Here is a 19,271-nt window from a genome sequence, read left to right as displayed (position 1 = left end):
TTCAGCCATCCACTTCCATTCTAATCCCTAGATTTAGGTCTATGAATGTACAAGTAAAAGATGACCCAGGATGTGAATAACAAAAGGAAAAGATCCTGGTTTTCCAAAGTTGGATGTCTCCATACCTGAATTATGAAGACAGAAATCCTGGATGATTATCTCAGAGAACAAGAGATGTCTGCCCTCATGCTGACATCTAGTTGTGCAGAGGATAAGAGAGGGAGAGGGCAGGGACTTATATCAAAGGAAATTGGCCAGTGCCAGGCAGTCCTTTCAGTTTTGGGGGACCTTTCCCATTGGAGCCAATCTGCTGCAATGGAAAAGAACAAAATATCCCCTTTCATTGTGAGAGTTCCTTTCCTCCCCCAAGAGATCCCAAATCTGGGAGAATTTCTTTCCTTTGTTATCCACCTGCACATATGACGTATCTGAAATATTGTTGAGCCTTCTCTCCCAGGGCATATCACAGCTCTCTTATAATAAGGCACATCTTTACTCATGGTCTTTGGGGTTTGATTTCTACTTTTGGACCACAAAATGCAACCCTAAAAACTAGATTCTGAATTTTGCTCCCAGGAAGGAGGATAAATCCTTCACAGGGAACTGGATGTCTAAAATAGGTACAAACTTCAGTATGACTGCAGCAGTCTGATCTTTTTTCCTTTGTCCACAAAGAGAGAGAACTTTGGTTATGTAACTAGCATGAATAAGCTATGACAGCCATTCTACACAAAGGCTAGGAAAAACCTGTGAGGAAAATTATTCATCTTGAGTTACAGGAAACCAGGCATCTTCTATTTGGTCCAAAGTCACTTACCTTTTCAGGGCTAATTATATATTGAGCTATATATTCTAGGTATTGCATAGAACAAATGATATATTGATACATCTCTCTCTCTCTCTGTTTCTTTTTGTTTCCCTCCCTCCCTTCCTCTTCCTTTTGCTCCCTCGCTTCCCTTTTTCTCTCCACCTCTATTTATATATAATTTTACACTGGCAGTGATAAGCTGATTTAAGCTGATAAATAGCATGGCTTTATGTTCATTGACTTTAATAACTAGTGCAACTCTCTTTTAGTCTTCCCTTCTGGCTTACAATTCCCTCAATTTGATAGATTTATAGAGCTTTTAATATACAGGAACTTGAGATGGATGAGATTCTGCAACCAATCTTTCTTGACAATAAAAGCTACATCTACAAGGTTTAATTTAAGGGCAAGCTTGAATGAAAAAAGAGGAAAAAAAGGTTAGCTACCATTTATTGATTGGCAGGCATTTGGTAAGTGGTTTACATAATGTATAGCACTGTAAGTTTGGTATTATCACTTTCATTTTATAGACGAGGAAACTGTGCTCCAGATCACCCAGGTAATAAGTTGTAGAGCTGAGATTCTGAGTCTAAAGCCCTTGTTTTAACCATGCAGAGACAGCAAACTTGTGATGTGTGTAGTCCTGCCCCCTTTTTCTGGCCCATAGAAGATACTGGTAATAGATCTCAATACTCTCTAACTAATCTCACAATTGACCTAAGAAGCCTTCTCAAGACATGTTGCCGGGCATTATTACCTAGAACTGGCCCCCAGGATGAAGTCTATTTGCTGTTAATGGGAAGTTAAAAAGAAGGAGGCTATAGGACCATGTTTGGAACAAAATGGAGGCAGATGTGAGATAATAATACATAAAGGACAAAATAAGTTTGCTTGATTAAAATGAAGACAAATGGCAAACTGGGGGATGATGAAAGAAGATGCTGAAACAGATCTGGAAGGCTATAGTTGGAGCTGGAAGGTGCTGGTTAGGGGAATATTATTATAGACATGTCTTGACAGTCTAAAACGTTGCTAAGGAAGTCAGGAATGCTTTGATTCAAGCAAAGAAGGCCTGATATGATTTGCCCTGGCTGTGAAGCCTGATGGGAAGGAGGAAAACTGCATCAAAATGTCATGATAAATTTCACATGTAAAACTAAACTTTCCAAAAGCTCAAGCCTTGGTATGAAGCTGAGTCTAGGAGAGTGAACAGTGTCAAACTAATGTGGAAAAGGATTCTATTTTTTCTAGTATGCTAGATTGTGTGGCTTTTTAATAAAGTATGGCTTTTTAAGAAAGACTTTTTAATAAATAAAAGGTGAAAATCCAAGAAAATAGTACCATAGAGTAGAAAGACCACAGACCCAAGGAGTCAGACAGTTATCTGATTTAAGATTTGGCTGCATAGCTTATGAGCCATGTGGCCTTAGGCAGGTTGTAATCTCCCTAAACCATTTCAAATGGAAGGTTAACAGCACCTATTTCTCAAAGGTCTTGTGAAGATGAACAAGATAACATGAAGGAACAAGGGTACTGCCCAGCATACTGTTGGCACTCAATAAATGTGTGTTTGATAAATAATTTAACATCTGTGCACCTCCATTCCTTTATTTGTGAAACAAAGATATTAAAAGTCACTCTCCTATACTAAAAGGTAGTGGTTCTCATGTTTTGGTGTACAAAGGATGCCTTGGAGTTGCTGTTCAAAATCCAGTATCTAGGTCCCATCACCCAACATTCTGGTTTGGTAGGTCTAGGCTGGAACTTAAGAATCATGCTGCATTTTAAAGAAACTCTCCAGGTGCTTCTAATGCAGCAGGACCATAGGCCATACCTTTGACAGATTCTAATCTTAGTAGCACATGTTAGGGTAGGCCATTCTTAGAAGAGAAGGTAGAGTTCTAAGGGAAAGTGAAGAATAAAAGATGAGAAAATAAATGGAAAAAAAGAAAGCGAGGAAGAATATTTCCCAAGATCATCTGTGTCAAATCTAAGTCTATGTCCCAGGACGCTAGCCTCTTTCTTCAATGTTTTTCCTAATCCCCATCTGTCTTCTCTGACACTGGAGGAAGAGAGAAACATCCTTCATTATAATGGCAATAATTGATAGCCTTGGGCTTCGGGAAGGAATTAGATTGTTTCTCTGATCAGGAAAGAAGTACTATCCAGAAAAAAAAGAGAGAGAGAGAGAGAGAGAGAAAGCAAGTTTCATAGTAGTAGTCACTAACACAATGCTTAGCTAGGGAGCAGACCCTTCCAGTAGCCAAGGCTTCCTTGTTAATGAGTACTGAACAGCTGCTGGGGTCCTTTCCTCTCTAGAAGCAGAGATGGAAACTCTCTTAGGAACTAAGAGTAATAAACTGTTCTCTCCTGTAGTTTAGTCAAGTCATATAACTCTTTCACAGTTGAATTAAAACAGAACAATTATTAGGAATAACATTGTAATAATTACCCTGTACACCAAATTGTCCCCAGCTGTGCATTTTCCCACTCCAAATGAGAATGTGGTGGTTTCTATGCAGGAGGTAGAGCTGTGATCACCCTCATTATCCTGACATGTTTTTGTAACTAATCTTTCCAGTTTCCATCTCCACTCAATTCTCTAAACTTTTTGGAAAGCTATATAAAGTTATATGCAAACAAAACAGAAAAAAAAACCTACCTTTTCATCTAAAATAGATTTATTCTTCTTAACAATTATGGCTGATATTCCTTTAGGTGTCAATTGTGCCAATAGCTTTATATTCATTATTTCATTTAACTCTGCAATAAGCCTAAGAAATAGGCTCAGTCAATGGAGCATCTGACTCTTGGTTTTGGCTCAGGTCATGATCCCAGGGTCATAGAATCAAGCCCTACATTGGGCTCCGTGCAGAGCATGGAGCCTGCTTAGGATTCTCTCTCTCTTTCTCTCTCTCTCTCTCCCCCTTTGCCCCGTCCCCCACTTGCTCCTTCTCTCTATTTCTCTCTCAAATAAATTTAAAATTTTTTTAAAAAGTAGGTAATTTAATTAGCTCCATTTTACAGAGGAGAAGGCTGAGGTTTTATAGACCTTAAACAATTCCTCAACATGACCTAAGGAGCCACTAACCTGGGTCTCATCTAGTTCCAAAGTGCATGCTCTTTACTATCCTGCTATTTTTTCCCCAATCCTACTCACTCCAGTAGAAAACAGACTGTTGTTTCAATGTCTTTATGGAGGAAGAGACCCATGAAGTAAAAAACATGCATACAGCTCACAAAAGTCATAATGGAACTCCAGTAATATGAACCTAGAGATGTTTCCATCTTTACCTATATAGCCTTCATTACTATCTATGCTTTAAGTGTAAGTGGAGTCTACATCAGCATTAGGCTTAGTAGAAGAATTTGACACAATTAAAGATAAAAATTCTGGACATAAAAAGGCAATTTTTCTGTTTCTGGTTTCTAGACCATTGAGCATATAACATACATCATGTGGTGGTCTGCTGTGATGGAGAAGGCCATTATTTGCTGCCTAATTCTTTTCTGCTTTTATCCTTTTGCCCAGATTAGAATGCTTTCCACAGCTCTTTGGACTGCCCTGGGAGCTAAACTGTCTAGCTTTCTTTTCCAGCACAGATTCAGGTTAGAATATTCCACTAGCAACTCTGTAGAGTGTTCGGATAACTGCCATTTTTCATTCATTCAACAAATTGGAGCACCTGCTACGCATTAGGCTCTTTGCCAGCACTACATACACACTGGTAAATACTACAGACATACTTCCCATCCTTGTAATGGGGGTTTGTAATCTTTAACCAACAAATAAACATAAAATAAATATGTAGTTTTAAACTATGATAAATGCCATAAAGAGAACCAACAGAGTATGTTGATAGAGAATTACTTAGCTAAATTACTGAAGAAAGGTCTCTGATAAATGAGGAACCAGCCATGTGGCAAGCAAAGAGAACACTCTAGAAAGAAAAGCATTTGTGAGAGCCCTCAAATAAGGAGAAGCTTAGCACATACCAAGCCAGTGAGGCCTGAGTAAAGTAAGAAAAAAGGAAAGATGGAGAAGATAAGAATAAAGATCTAGGAAGCAGCCAGATTATTCATTGTAGAGCCTTGTGAGACGTGGTAAGATTAAATTTTATTCTGAGAGCAATGAAAAGTCATTAAAGAGTTTTTAGTAAGAGACTTACATCATATGAATTATATGTTTATAAAACATTTTCTGACAATTGAGTGGGGAATGGATTGGAGAGGGAAAGAATGGAAGCAAGTACACTGATAATGAGACTATTAAAGTGGTCCACATTCTGAATTCTCAAAATGGTAATTCTTCTGTTATTATCTGCTCTACTGCCATCCCTCTCCTAAAGCAGGGATTCCATTCCAAACTAAAGCAGGACTTCACATTCCAAGTCAATGTAGTCCAAACATGTTAGTGTACACGAATATCTCAAGATGGTCTCTGAAAAAAAGATTCTGATCAAATAAATTTAAGAAAGTCTGCATGCTAAAATCCCCTTGTTGGAGATTCAGAATGTAAATTAATGTACTAAAGGTGCTGGGAAGTATATAAACAAAAATACATTTGTGTATCCCAGTATTTCTTAAATTTTTTTGATTATGGAATGGTTTATTACCCCCTCCCTCAACATAATGTTAATATCCTGCAAAAGTGCTATTCACCAGAACATACTTAAGGGAATGCCACCTTAAGTCTTTCTAACCAAGAGTTAACTCATTGTTCTTGGTTTACTGAGACCTCATTTTTCCACCTCCTTGTTTAGTATTTCAGTGGTTTAGACCATATTTTCTACTTCACATATATTATCTGAGGTTATCAGCCCTTTTATGATTTATTTCTTCTCTCCACTTCTACCATCTATTTTCTGTCACTTGTCCTCTTACTTTTAAATTATAAAAGTTACAAAGTTTTCCTTCTTTTCTGTAATCACAATTTTCTTCTTTGTTTCTGGATCTGGATCTTCTATAAGACAGCTATTGAGTATCCTGAAATGATCCTCTATGTCAGTAATATTTTATCTCAAATTTTATATATCTGTCTAATGCTCTACATATGGAAGATTTTTTTTTATTTTATCTTCCAATTCTTTTATTGGACTCTTTCTTTTAAAAGTTTTTTCAAGATATGATTCAATACAAATTTATTTATGTGTACTCTTTAAGTGTACAACTCAATAAGTTATTATATTTATAGAATTGTGCAATCATCAACATAATCTAATTCTAGAATATTTAATTCCAAAAAGAAACGTTGTACTTATGAGCAGTCACTCTCATTTTCCCACAAGCTCCACCAGCCCTAACCAAACACTAATCTATTTTTTATATCTATAGATTATCTATTCTGGTCATTTCATGTAAAGGAAATCATACAATGTGGGGTCTTTTGTGACTGGCATCTTTCAGTTACCATAATGTTTACAAGCTTTATCCATGTCGTAACATGTATTGGTATATAATTTCTTTTTATTGTCCAATAATATTTCAGTGTATGGATATGCCACTTGTCAATTATGCATTCATTAGTTATGGGTATTTGGATTTTTCCTACTTTTCAGCTACTATGAATAATGTCACTATGAATATTTCTATACATGTTTTTATGAACATCCATTTTGTTTTTCTTGGGTATATACCTAGGAGTGGAATTGCTGAATCATAATGGCAACCCTATGTTTAAACTTTTGAGTAATTGCCAGACTGTTTTCTGAAGCAGTTACACCGTATTATATTTCTACCAGCAGTATATGAGCGTTCCAATTTTTCCACATCTCCAATTTGTATTCTTTTCCTATTATCCAATATGTGTGCTTGAATGTCTTTTTAATTTTGGCCATCCCAGAGTCTATAAAGTGTTATCTCGTTGTGATTTCATTTTGTATTTCCCTAATGACTAATAATTTTAAGCACACACTCATTTGCTTACTGGCCATTTGTATATCTGTCTGTCCAAGTCCCTTTTGCTCATTTTTAAAATAAGCTATTTGGGATAAAGGNGGGATGAGCACTGGGTGTTATGTGGAAACTAATTTGACAATAAACTATTAAAAAAAATAAAAAAAATAAAATAAAATAAGCTATTTGTCTTTCAATTGTTAATTTGTAAGAGTTCTTTATATATATCTTGGATACAAGTCACTTATCAGTTATGTGACTTGCAAATATTTTCTCCCATTCTTTGTGTTTACATTCTTGATAGTGTCATTTGATGCACAAAACAATTTTGGTGAGGTCCAATTAATCAAATATTTTCTTTTATCACTTATCTTTTTAGTATTGTACCTAAGAAATCATTGTCTAACCTTTATTGGACTTAATTTCAGCAATTATGTTTAGTTTCAAAAAATATCTTTTTGTTATGATTGTGACTTTTTTCACAGAAATGTGTTTTTACTCTGTAAGTACAATAGTTTCCTATATCCTTATGAGGATATGCTAATTATAGATTTTTATTTTTAAAATTCTGGTCTGGAGTTATAATTCTTCCTGGATTGATTGATTGATTGATTGATTGATCTTGGGTTTTCTCCTTCATGCTACCGGTTTCTTTCTTTCTTAAATTTCTTTAATGTTTATTTAGTTTTGGGAGACACACAGAGAGAGACAGAGCACAAGCAGGGAGGGGCAGAGAGAGAGGGAGACACAGAATCCAAAGCAGGCTCCAGGCTCTGAGCCCGACAGAGCCCGACACAGGGCTCGAACTCACGAGCCATGAGATCATGACCTGAGCCAAAGTTGGACACTTACCCGACTGAGCCACCTAGGCACCCCTCTACTGGTTTCATTCTTATGTCTTGTGCTCTTTGGCTATCTATTCATGTTTAAAAGTTGGGGACTAAGTAGATTCCTCTGGTAGCAGGTACAGATTTTTCTCAGCTGTTGAATATTTAGGCTTTTTTTTGATAAATCTCTCCTTTCACTGGGATCTCTATATTATGGGCAGAGCTTGTTCAACAACACACTTCACTTTAGAGGGGAGTACAGTAGGGCATAGACAGCCTTTGGGCTAGAGTATCCTGTAGTGCTTTATCCTAGTGTTTTACTACGCAGGAATAACTTTACCTTAGCAATACTAGCTTACACCTAGGCTATCCCTTCAATTTCTTTAGTGAAGGGATTTGCTTGGAGATGATAGACTGAGTTGTCTTTGCTCTATGTGGGCACGGCAGGGGACTTAACATAATGGAAGGGAGAGCTGAACTGTAAGTGTAGCTCCACTACAGATAGACTTTCATATAAATTCCTTGGCTTGCTCCCCCTTTCTCACTCCAAATCTTCCTGACTCTCCCCTTCTGCTAGATGGATTGGCTATCTTTTCCCAGAGCCCATGTCAGGGTTGCCACTTCCTCATTCTGCTTAATCTGTCAACAGGTTTCCATCTGTTTACCATCTTACAGAAATCTATCAAAAATCTCTCATCAGCATCTGATCACTCTTTTGTGGGTTTGTTATCATGGACAGTAGGAGTTGAGATGCTGCTTCCAGAAGGAAATGCAGCTTGTGTTCACTATCCTGAACTTGAAGTAACCCAATAATTTTAAAGCCATCTTTTACTGCTCTAGGGATAGCATTTCCTGAATATGAATGTGTGTTCCTCTTGATATAACTTCCTTTTGAAAAACTCCCTTTTCTGCATGTGATGGCCCTTGAAAGAAAAATGTTAAGTGTCCAAAAGAATAAAGTCATCCTTTATTAATTCTCTCATTCCCACCTTGCCGAGATATCCATCAATAAATCATGTCTACTCTAACTTTTCTGCAATTGCCTTAACCCAATTTACCATGATCTCACAGTGAAACACTCTTCTTGCTGAGCTCTTTTGGTCCCTTACTTTTGTACCTTGAAATCTCTTTGACACAGAGAATACAGTAGGCTCTAGTATATTTCACTGCTCTTACAAAAACTCTGTAATGGGGGCACCTGGGTGGCTCAGTTGGTTAAGCGTCCTACTTAGGCTCAGGCCACGATCCTGTGGCTTGTGGGTTCGAGCCCCACCTCAGGTTCTGTGCTGACAGCTCAGAGCCTGGAGCCTGCTTCGGATTCTGTGTCTCCCTTTCTCTCTACTCCTCCCCTGCTCATGCTCTGTCTCTCAAGAATAAATAAAACATTAAAAAAAATTTTAAAAACACCTCTGTAATGATTTTCCATTGCTCATAGAATAAAATACACAACTTCTTTTCCATGGTATACACAGTCCAGTAATGATCTGGTCCTGGTCTATCTACCATTCTTCTTTTTCTCACTATACTGCCCATCTTTTTATTCCTCAAATGTCTAACCCTTATTTCTGATTCAGATCATTGACAAACATGACTTAGAACCTCTATTTGGAACGTTCTTCACTCTACACTTTGAACATTTGGCTCCCATTCATTCTTTTGTTCTTGGTTTAAATAAATTATTCTTCAGATAAGTCTTCTCTGATCACCTTGTCTAAATAGAACCCTCAACCCCAGTCATCCCGATCATTTCCTTCACAGAATTACACACATTTTGTGATAATTTGTTTTCTTATTTACTGTGGCTCTCTTGCTACCCTCCAAGAAGGTAAGAATCACTTTGACTTTATTCTTCAATATATACTCAGCACTTAAGCAAGGATCAAATACAGAGTAGGTGTTCAATAAATGCTGAGGAGGGAATTTAGTAGTCATCTCATTGGGATTTAAAAGCCTAAAAAGAGCCTCAATAAACACTATTTCAGTGGATGTCTGCTCTTCTTGACACTGCCACATTAACCAAAATTAGATTAGGTCCTTACTCTATAGCAGTTACAGCAACAAACTTCAAGTTTGTTAAAACTTTGTAAGTTAAAAGATCTGAGAAACTAAAACATTAGAAAGACAAGATGAAAATGAAATAGTAACTTTAGCCTAAATGTATACGAAACAGAAAAGACTATCAACAAGAGAGTAGACAAGAACAATTACAATAAAAATAAACTTCTGAAAAATAAAAACATGTTTCAAAGTAACAAGCAATAAATTAAGATAAAATTATCATTATATAGATGTTACATAAAAGTTTACAAAAGAAAAACAGGAAACTGATATAACTCTAAAGAACAATTCTTACCTGTTAGATAAAAATCACTGACTAAAAAAATGGCCAGTTCACAAATGAGGAAATGGAAATAATAAAACAAGCATTTTATGAACTATTTCTCATATTCCAGGCAATATGCTAGTTCCTGAAGAAATATGAAGATTCTATCTAACTAATTCTAACTCTAGTGGAGTTATATCCTAACTGAGAAGATATTCCTGTTTAGTCCTATAACTACCTAAGTAAAAAAGCTTAAAGTTGGTTCTGTGAAATTAAAATTAATGATTATGATTTATATAAATCACCATAATTTATTTAAATCACTATACAATGATTTACAATACTTCACAATCACATTTATGCATACTGTTTTAGATCAATGAATTTAGAACTAGTTATTGAATAAGACATGTACTGTATTCATAGGTTCTGAGGCTAAATGAATAAAATATAGACCAGGTCCTGATCCTAGTCCACAGTCTATTATGGAAGGCAGATATATAAATAAATAATTTATCATCAATTTGGTAAGTGCTAGAGAAAAAAAATAGACAAAATACTATTATAAAAACAGAAGAGATGATATGAAATCCTGCCTGAGGGTGTCAGAGAAGACCTACTGGAAGGAAATAAAATGAGAGGAGAGAGTGGTTTTCCAAAGAAAATGACACAAACTAAAAATAGGCAAAGGTAAAAAGTATATAGGATCTTTCAAAATATACTTTGAGGTAGTTAAGGGCAGATTGTGCAGAGGGATATAGCTGATTCCTAGCTGTAAAGTGAGGCAGGCACTGGACCCTGCAGGCCATGGGTGCATGTGAAAGTGTTTGGATTTCCAGGAAGAGTGATTCGACCACATATTGTATTAAAAAAGAGAAAACTACTCAGAAATCTGTATAAAGAATTTATTAGAGTCTGAGACTACATATAGAAAAACCATTTAGGAAGAAGAATGATAAAGTTTAAAAATGAGAAGATGCTGGGATGTGACTGATAACTAAGAAGTCAGAAATAACATAACTTAATAACTACCTAATGGAGTATGTGAACAAAGGAGAGGAAAGAATGTAAACTGGCCTCCTGGTCTGCACCTCGGGCAAATGGTTATGGTGTCATTAACCATATGTGGGACAGCAGGAAAGGAGACAACCTAAGGATTTGGAAAATGTTCAGTTCTTTTCATAGTTAACAGAATTCTAAGTTAAACAGCCATGAGGCACAGTCTTGCATTAATTAAAATGGAGTAAATTAATAAAAATGATTATAGTCATTACTGTGGGGTGCTGTGGGGGAGAAGATATACTAATACACTGCTGCCTTACAACCTGGTGAAGTCGTTCTGAAAAGAAATTTGGCAACAAATATGAGAGCCATAAAAATTATCATATACTTTGACCCAGAAACACAACTTTTTGGAATATAGCCCAAGGATATAATTCAAAAGAAATAAAAAACCTATTTGTATAAAGATGTTTATAGCTGTGCTATATATTACAGATAAAAACTGGAAACAACCCAAATGCCCAACAGTGTGGGGATGTTTAAGCAGACTTTGGTACATTAATGCAATGGAATATTTCATTGCTACTAAGAATGACAAATATGAGAACTATGTAGGAATAAGAAAAGGGCAACATAAAGCAATGAGTAAAAAATGCAGAACTCAAATTGATGCATATAGAATGATCATAACTACGTAAAACTATATCTGTATAACTAGGAGGTTTGGAAAAGAGCTGGTAATTTAGAGTGCTGACATTTTTGTTATTGTTGGTTGAGTTGCTGGGAATGTTTATGTGTTTCAAGGTATAATTCACTGTATATTTAGTACATACACATTGAGATAAATCTCCATTTTTTCTGGCATATAAAATTTTCAAAAATGCTTATCAGTACTGTTTCTTTTCCTTAAATGACTTTCTCTAGTCTCTTGAGTCCTATTAGTTTTTGGATGTATGTATAATTTTGGAAGTGGACCCCATACTCCATAACCTCCTGACTCAGTTAAATCTCAGCCCTTCTTATAGTCATTCATAGCACCATGTACCTCTCCTTGGTATTGTCTTAATTTTAAGATCAGCTAATTAATGTCCCTGTCTCTCCTACCATACTATATACTCCATAAAGGTAGAGAAAGTATCTGTTTTTGTTTATTATTACATTCCTAGTTCTGAACATAATACCCAGAACATAGCAGTTACTCAAGAAACATTTGCAAGATGATTGACTGATTGGCCCTGTAGGTCATGTTGCTGAGAAGACATTGTCAGTCCCATGAAATACATTGATCAAATCATTAAAGAGAAAGCACAATCCAAAAGAATAACTACATGGATTAAAATGATAGTTATTCGCCTTGCTTTATTATATATTATAAACTATGAATAAAGTACTATACATGTGATTCTTATCCATTAATTGTAATACATAAAATGAAATCAACCTCTCCATCTCCATCAAGCCCCCCCTCCCCCCACACACACAGAGTAATTTTGAAGTTCAGTGAAAGTATGCAAAAGGAAACCAAGAGCTGCATTTGTGGGGAGGGGCCAAGATTATGAAATTGTGTAAAAAAAAAAAAGGTGGGGGAAGTTGCTCTTCAGAGACAAAGGGAGAAAAGAGAAGAAGAGAAGGATGGGGAAAGGACAGGAGCTGAAGTAAGGGCTTAGAGATTCTTTGTAAAAAGGAAAATGCCTAAAATTAAATTTCAGGTTGTTAACGTTGGTACACTGCAAATCTGTATCCTTTCCCAAGCCTTCAGTAACATCTGCTATATTAATTACCTTAGATCAAGACTAAGGCACCACAAAAGGGAGGAGAGAGAGTTATAAGAGCCATCAAGCCACAAGGGCCATCCTGGAGGCTGGCCAAAGTTTTCTCTCCTCAGATAATCTGTTTGTATTTGTATGGCATTTATCTAACCTCATTTGGAATGTGCACTTCACTGGAAAATGTCTTACTCATCTTTGAATTCTCAGGAATAATCATACTCATCCCAGAGTGTGGCAGGATGGCACATAACAGGTGTGTCTTGGTGCATACTCTGTGCTCCAGGGGAACTCCTGACTTTCCCAACTTCATAGTTCCCACCCTTCCTGCTCTAGTCACATCTCCATTTTGGGTCTTGGATTCAACATAAGGCTTCAGTCTTCCTTGTACTGTTCCCTCAGACATTCCCTCTGACCCTATGTAACTGGACCTAACCTGCATGGGTTCAATTGGGCCTGGCCCACCAGCAGAACTGGACATAGTGCCTCATCCATAACCAGTGCTTAAAAATAATCATTAAATTCAGTCAAAATAATCACGTGGTAGCAATTCTCTAGAATACCTACTAATGAGTCTATCAGTTAAGTAGTGCTTGAATCTATAAGTAGTAGTAGTGTTTCTCAAATTTTTAATACAGCTCCACTGGCCAGGGTTGTGTTAAGGTTTACTTTCTTAAGAGGTCACAAGAATACAGAAACAGTATTTTGACTTTTAAAAAATATAAAATGCTATGAAATGCTTTAATATTAAATGTACTTTTTAAAACAATGTAATCCCTTCCAACCTGTCCAGGAGACTGTGATACCCTTCCCCAGTCCCACCACCTTCTGCTGACTGTGGAAGGCCTGGAGAGATGAGAAGCTCTTCGGCTGCTTGATGGAGAATCACTGATTTAGAGTTGGGGAAGTCAATATGGAAAAAGTTTCTCCATCTTTCTTAAGACTACAAGTAACCAGGAAAAATAGAAACACATTAATTCATAACACTTATGAATAGTGTCATACAAACTGCTAAAAAATATGACCTACCCATCTAGGAGGGCGATGACGTTCTTCCTGGGTCGCCCAATATTAGGGCCATATAAGCTGGCTCTGGAGTAAATCCGGATGGGCTGCAACAAGCTCTTCAGCTGAATGTAATCCTTTCCCAACTGGCTGCCATTTACTGCCCGGCCATGCATGGTTCGATAGTTATTTGGCTCTAAATTAAAAGCAGACATGCAAGTCAGAGTTGAGAAGGGTAAGGCTCTGCCTACCCTTTTCTGTCCACAGATCTCTCTGCCTTTTTCTTAACAATGTGAACGAAATAGCCAAAAAGAGGGTGTGAGCTAGTTTAACTCGAACCATCATAACAAAAAGTCAAGTGCCACTTTACCATTCTCCTCATTTTCAAATGAATCTTCCAAAAGTTCTCCTAATCCACACAAGAGAGACCATACTGATTTTTGGGTGTTACTTTATAACAAATGGTATACTGGGTTGAATATTGTCTCCCATATTTCATGTCTATGTGTAACTTCAGAATGTGACCTTATTTGGAAATAGGGTCTTTGAAGATGTAGTTAAGATGAAGCCATATGGAATCAGGGTGCACCCTAAATCCAGTGACTGGTGTCTTCATAAAAGAAAGGAGAGGGAGATTCAGGTACACAGACATACTGGGAAGAGAGCCATGTGTTGACAGAGGCAAAGACTGGAGAGATGCTGCTATGCCAAAGATTGCTGGCAGCTACCAGAAGCTAAGAGAGAGGCATGGAGTAGATTCTCCTGTAGAGTCTTCAGAAGGAATCAACCCTGCCAATGCTCTGATTTGTGGATTCTGGTTCCTTGAACTGTGAGAGACTAAATTTCTGTTATTTTATACCACCGAGTTTGTGGTAATTTGTTATGATAGGCTTAGGAAATTGATACAAATGGTAAGAAAGCAAGGCTTTATAAAGATGGTCATTGTACCAAAAAGAAAAACCTTGGGGTGTCTAGGTGGCTCAGTTGGTTAAGCGTCCAACTACAACTCAAGTCATGATCTCACAGTTCATGAGTGTGAGCCCTGTGTTGGGCTCTGTGCTGACAGCTCAGAGCCTGAAGCCTGCTTCAGATTCTGTGTCTCCTTCTCTCTCTGCCCCTCCCCCACCTGCACCCTGTCTCTCAAAAATAAACAAATGGTAAAAAAAAGAAATAATGAAAGAAAAAGAAAAATCTTAATGTTCAATAATAACAAAGTGGTTGGGTGAAATAATTTAGAGTACAACATCCTACCTCAGTTTCTATTAACTTGGTGTTCTAAAAGGGCAAGGAAAATCCTAAAATCCAGCAGAAAGAGCTACTGGATTTGGAATGAAGTACATGCCCCAGGTAAGACCAATACCTTGGCTACCTAGAGGTTTTGATACTGGTAGGGTCAGGAAATTGACCAGCAGACTTGCAAGAAATTTACCTGGGAGATTTAGGGAATAGAACAGTCACGGTGGGCCTTGATAAGCCCCCACATAACCCTTTGTAGTCTGGAAAGCTGTATATGCTCAGTAGAGACTGGAGAGTGCACTAACTATCCATGTACTCACAGATGAATGTGAAACCTAGCACATTCATAAAGGAGACATGAGAAGGCATGTCAGAAAGGAAAAGTCAGTGAGAATTGTAAACTGTTTAAATTTGGAATGTGCTCCCCAAATCACACACAGATCCACTGACAAAGGGTAGAAGTCTTACTGGCTCAAGTGTAAGCACAACCTCTAATCAATCATTGTCTCACCATTAAACTATGATGACTCAGGGGCAATCATTAGGAAGCTGGCCTTAGACAGTGATTAAAACATAGAAAAACAAGATATATCTGTGGCTATAAAATGCAAAAGAGAGAGATGCTACAGTATTAATCCAGGTAAGTTGCTAAACAAACAAATAAAAGAGAGACAACAGAAACAACCTCTGGGATGGAGGATCGGGAATCCAAGGTTGTTCCAACATATTATTTAAAATGTATAGTTTTCAACAACAACAAAAATTACAGCATGCAAAGAGATATACAGTGATTCATAAAGAAGAAAAAAAGCAGCCAATGGAAACTATCTCCTAAGGGACCAGTCAATAGACCCTGTCTCCTAATGGAGAAGGACTTCAAAACTACTAGCATAAATATGTTCAAAGAACTAACAGGAACAACACAAAATTAAAGAAAAGTATGGTTGTATTGACTAATCAAATATAAATGAAGAAAGATACTATAAAAAATGATCAAATGGAAATCTTAGAACTGAAATAACTCTTCACATACAGAGGAACACAATGAAATTATCAGCTGAATTTTTACCAAAAATAATGGAGTCAGAAGACTGTAGGATGACGTATTCAAAATGCTGAAAGAAAAAAAAATCTGCTAAGAATTCTATATGTAGCAATATATCCTTCAAAACTGAAAGCAAAATTTAGATCTTAAAAAGTTTTCTTTTTTTTAAGTTTATTTATTTTGCAGTGTGGACCCTGATGGGGTGCTCAAACTCATGAACCATGAAATCATGACCTGAGCCAAAATCAAGAGTCAGATGTCTAACCAACTAAGCCACCCAGATGTCCCCAAATTTAGACATTCACCAGAAAAACAAAGGACAGAACTTGTGAGAAAATGTGCCTGACAAGAAATAAGAAATGAAGTCTTTTAGGTTGAAAGCAAATGACACCAGATGGTGACTCAAAACCACTCAAAGAAATAGAGAACACCAGTAATGGCAATTACATAGATAAATATAAAAGATAGTTGAAAATATCCATTACTCTTTTTTATAAGTTTATTTATTTGAGAGAGAGAGAGGGAGCACAACCAGGAGAGGGGCAGAGAAAGAGAAGGAGACACAGAATCTGAAGTAGGTTCCAGGCTCTGAGCTGTCCACACAGAGCCCAATGTCGGGCTCAAACCCATGAGCAGGGAGATCATGACCTGAGCGGAAGTCAGACACTTAACCAACTGAGCCACCCAGGCACCCCTCCATTACTCTTTTCTTAATAAATTTAAATAATGGTGACATAGAAACAAAAATTATAAAACTGTGTTGTTGGGCTTATANCAGAGAGAGACACAGAGCACAAGTGGGGGAGGGTCAGAGAGAGAAGGAGACACAGAATCCGAAGCGAGTTCCAGGCTCTGACCTGTCAGCACAGAGCCCTGACATGGGGCTCGAACCCACAAACTGTGAGATTATGACCTGAGATGAAGTTGGATGCTTAACCAACTGAGTCATCCAGGCGCCCCAAAGCAAATTTTCTATAGTTAACTGGAATTAAGCTAGAAGTACTCTAAAATAGATTGTAATGAATTCAGATGTATTACAATAAGAAACTACTATGAAAATAAGTAAAACAAAATAACACAAAGAAATTAGAGTGGTATATAAGCAACATTTCTTCTACATGAAAAAGTAGTACAGGATAAACAGAGGAACAAAAAAATGAAATAAATGGAAAACAGCAAGATGGCAGATGGAAATTCAACCTTATCAACAATTACATTAAATGTAAATGGACTGAACACTCCAATTAAAAGCAGAAATTGTCAGGGTGAATAAAAAAACTAAGATCCAACTAAAGAGACATACTTTAAAGTAAAAGATAAAAATAGTTGAAAGTAAAAGGATGTGAAAAGATATACCATGCAAACAGTGACCATAAGAGAGCTGGAATGACTATACTAGTATCAGACAAAATAGACTTTAGACCACAATGTTACTAGAGATAATGTGGGACATTTTATAATGATAAAAGTGTCAATTTGTCAGGAAGATATAGCAATTATAAACATACATACCAAAAACAGAACATTGAATACATAAAACAAAATTAAATAGAGAAATCCAACAATAATAGGAAACTTCAATACTGTATTCTCAGTTATCAGTAGAACTAGACAGAAAATTAGCATTGATATAGAAAACTTAAATAACACTATCAGCCAACTTGACCTGATTGATATCCTTAGAACACTCCACCCAATAACAGTAGGATGCCCATTTCTTTTTTAGTGTATATAGAACTCCTTCATGATAGACCATATGGTAAGCCATTAAACAAGTCTCATATATTTAAAAAGATTAAATCATATAATGTATGTGCCCTGCCCATAACAGAATTAAACTAGAATTCAACAACAGAAAGAAATTTGAGAAATATATAAATATTTGGAAGTTAAAAAATCAAATAGTCAAAGAAGAAAGTGGAATTAGAAAATATTTTTAATGAAATGAAAATGAAAATATAGTATGTAAAAACATATGGGATGGCACCAAAGGCACAGTCCATGAAAGAAATAATTGATGAACTGGACTTGATTAAAATTAAAAACATTTGCTCTGCAAAAGACAATGTTATGAGAATGAGAAGACAAGCCACAAATTTGGAGAAAATGCTTGCAAAAGACACATCTGATAAAGAACTGTTTTCTAAAACATACAAAGATCTCTTAAAAATTAGCAATAAAGAAATAAGCAACTGATTTAAAAATGGGACATAGCCTTCAACAGACACCTCACCAAAGGAGATATACAGATGGCAAATAAAAATGTAAAAAGATAAAAACAATATGAAAAGATGCTCCACATATGTCATCAGGGAAATGCAAATTAAAACAACAATTAAATACAAGTCCATACTATTAGAATGGCCAAAAATTTTTAACACTGACAGCACCAAAAACTTCATAGAATGTGGAACAACAGGAATGCTCATTCATTGCTGGCAGGAATGACAATTGATATGGTCACTTTGGAAGAGTTTGGTGGTTTCTTATAAAGCAAACATACTCTTACTATATGATGCAGCAGTAGTGCTCCCTGTTATTTACCCAAAAGAGCTGAAAATTTATGTTTTCACTTTTGTCTCTGCATGGATTTATAGCAGCATGTATTAATTCTGTATTCATGCCACAATTTGGAGGCACTGAAGATTTTCTTCAGTAGGTGATGGATACATAAGCTGGTATATCTACACAATGAAATATTATTTAGCACTAAAAAGAAATGAGGTAGCAAGCCATTAAAAGACATGGAAGAACCTTAAAAGCATAACATTAAGTGAAAGATGCCAATCTGAAAAGGCTACATAGCGTATGATTCAAACTATATGACATTCTAGGACAAGCAAAATTAAGGAGAGAGTAAAAAGATCAGTGGTTGGCAAAGGTTGGGGACAGGAGGGAGGGATAAATAGATGGACCACAGAGGATTTTTAGGGCAGTAAAAATACTTTTTATGACACAATAGTGCTGGATATATGTCATTGAACATTTGGCCAAATCCATAGTATGTTCACACTAAAGTGAACCATAATGTAAACTTAGGGTGATCATGATATATCACTGTGGGTTCAGGAATTGTAAAAAGTGTACCACTTTGGTGGGGGAATGTTGATAGCAGGGTAGGCTATGCATATGTGGAGGCAGGGAATAGATGGGAAATCTCTACTTTCATTTCAATTTTGCCATGAACCTAAAATTTCTCTAAAAAATAGGTGTTTTAAAAAAGTGTAGAGACACAACAAAACACTAGGGATGCATACACAGAGAGAAGGCCATATGAGAACATAGAAGTTGGATGTCTGAAAACCAAAAGGAAGACTTAGAAGAAACCAGGTCTGCTGATGGCTAGATTCTGTACTTTGGGCTT

General features: G+C 36.5%; 1 protein-coding gene across 3 annotated transcripts in view; it reads right to left on the bottom strand.

Annotated features, from left to right (window-relative positions):
* The window catches only part of HPSE2 (heparanase 2 (inactive)), a 608,936-nt gene that overhangs the window by 224,094 nt on the left and 365,571 nt on the right, over positions 1-19,271 (bottom strand). For all 3 annotated transcript variants that reach the window (XM_077780539.1, XM_077780549.1, XM_077780559.1), the window contains one exon: positions 13,651-13,822. In XM_077780539.1, coding sequence (XP_077636665.1) covers positions 13,651-13,822 — 172 coding nt within the window. The remainder of the gene's footprint in view (positions 1-13,650; positions 13,823-19,271) is intronic.

This window comes from Crocuta crocuta, unplaced genomic scaffold (assembly GCF_008692635.1).
Source record: "Crocuta crocuta isolate KB4526 unplaced genomic scaffold, BGI_CrCroc_1.0 scaffold170, whole genome shotgun sequence".
Lineage (NCBI taxonomy): Eukaryota > Metazoa > Chordata > Mammalia > Carnivora > Hyaenidae > Crocuta > Crocuta crocuta.
Note: the sequence above shows the minus strand (reverse complement) of the source record. Positions and strands in the feature narration are given on the sequence as shown.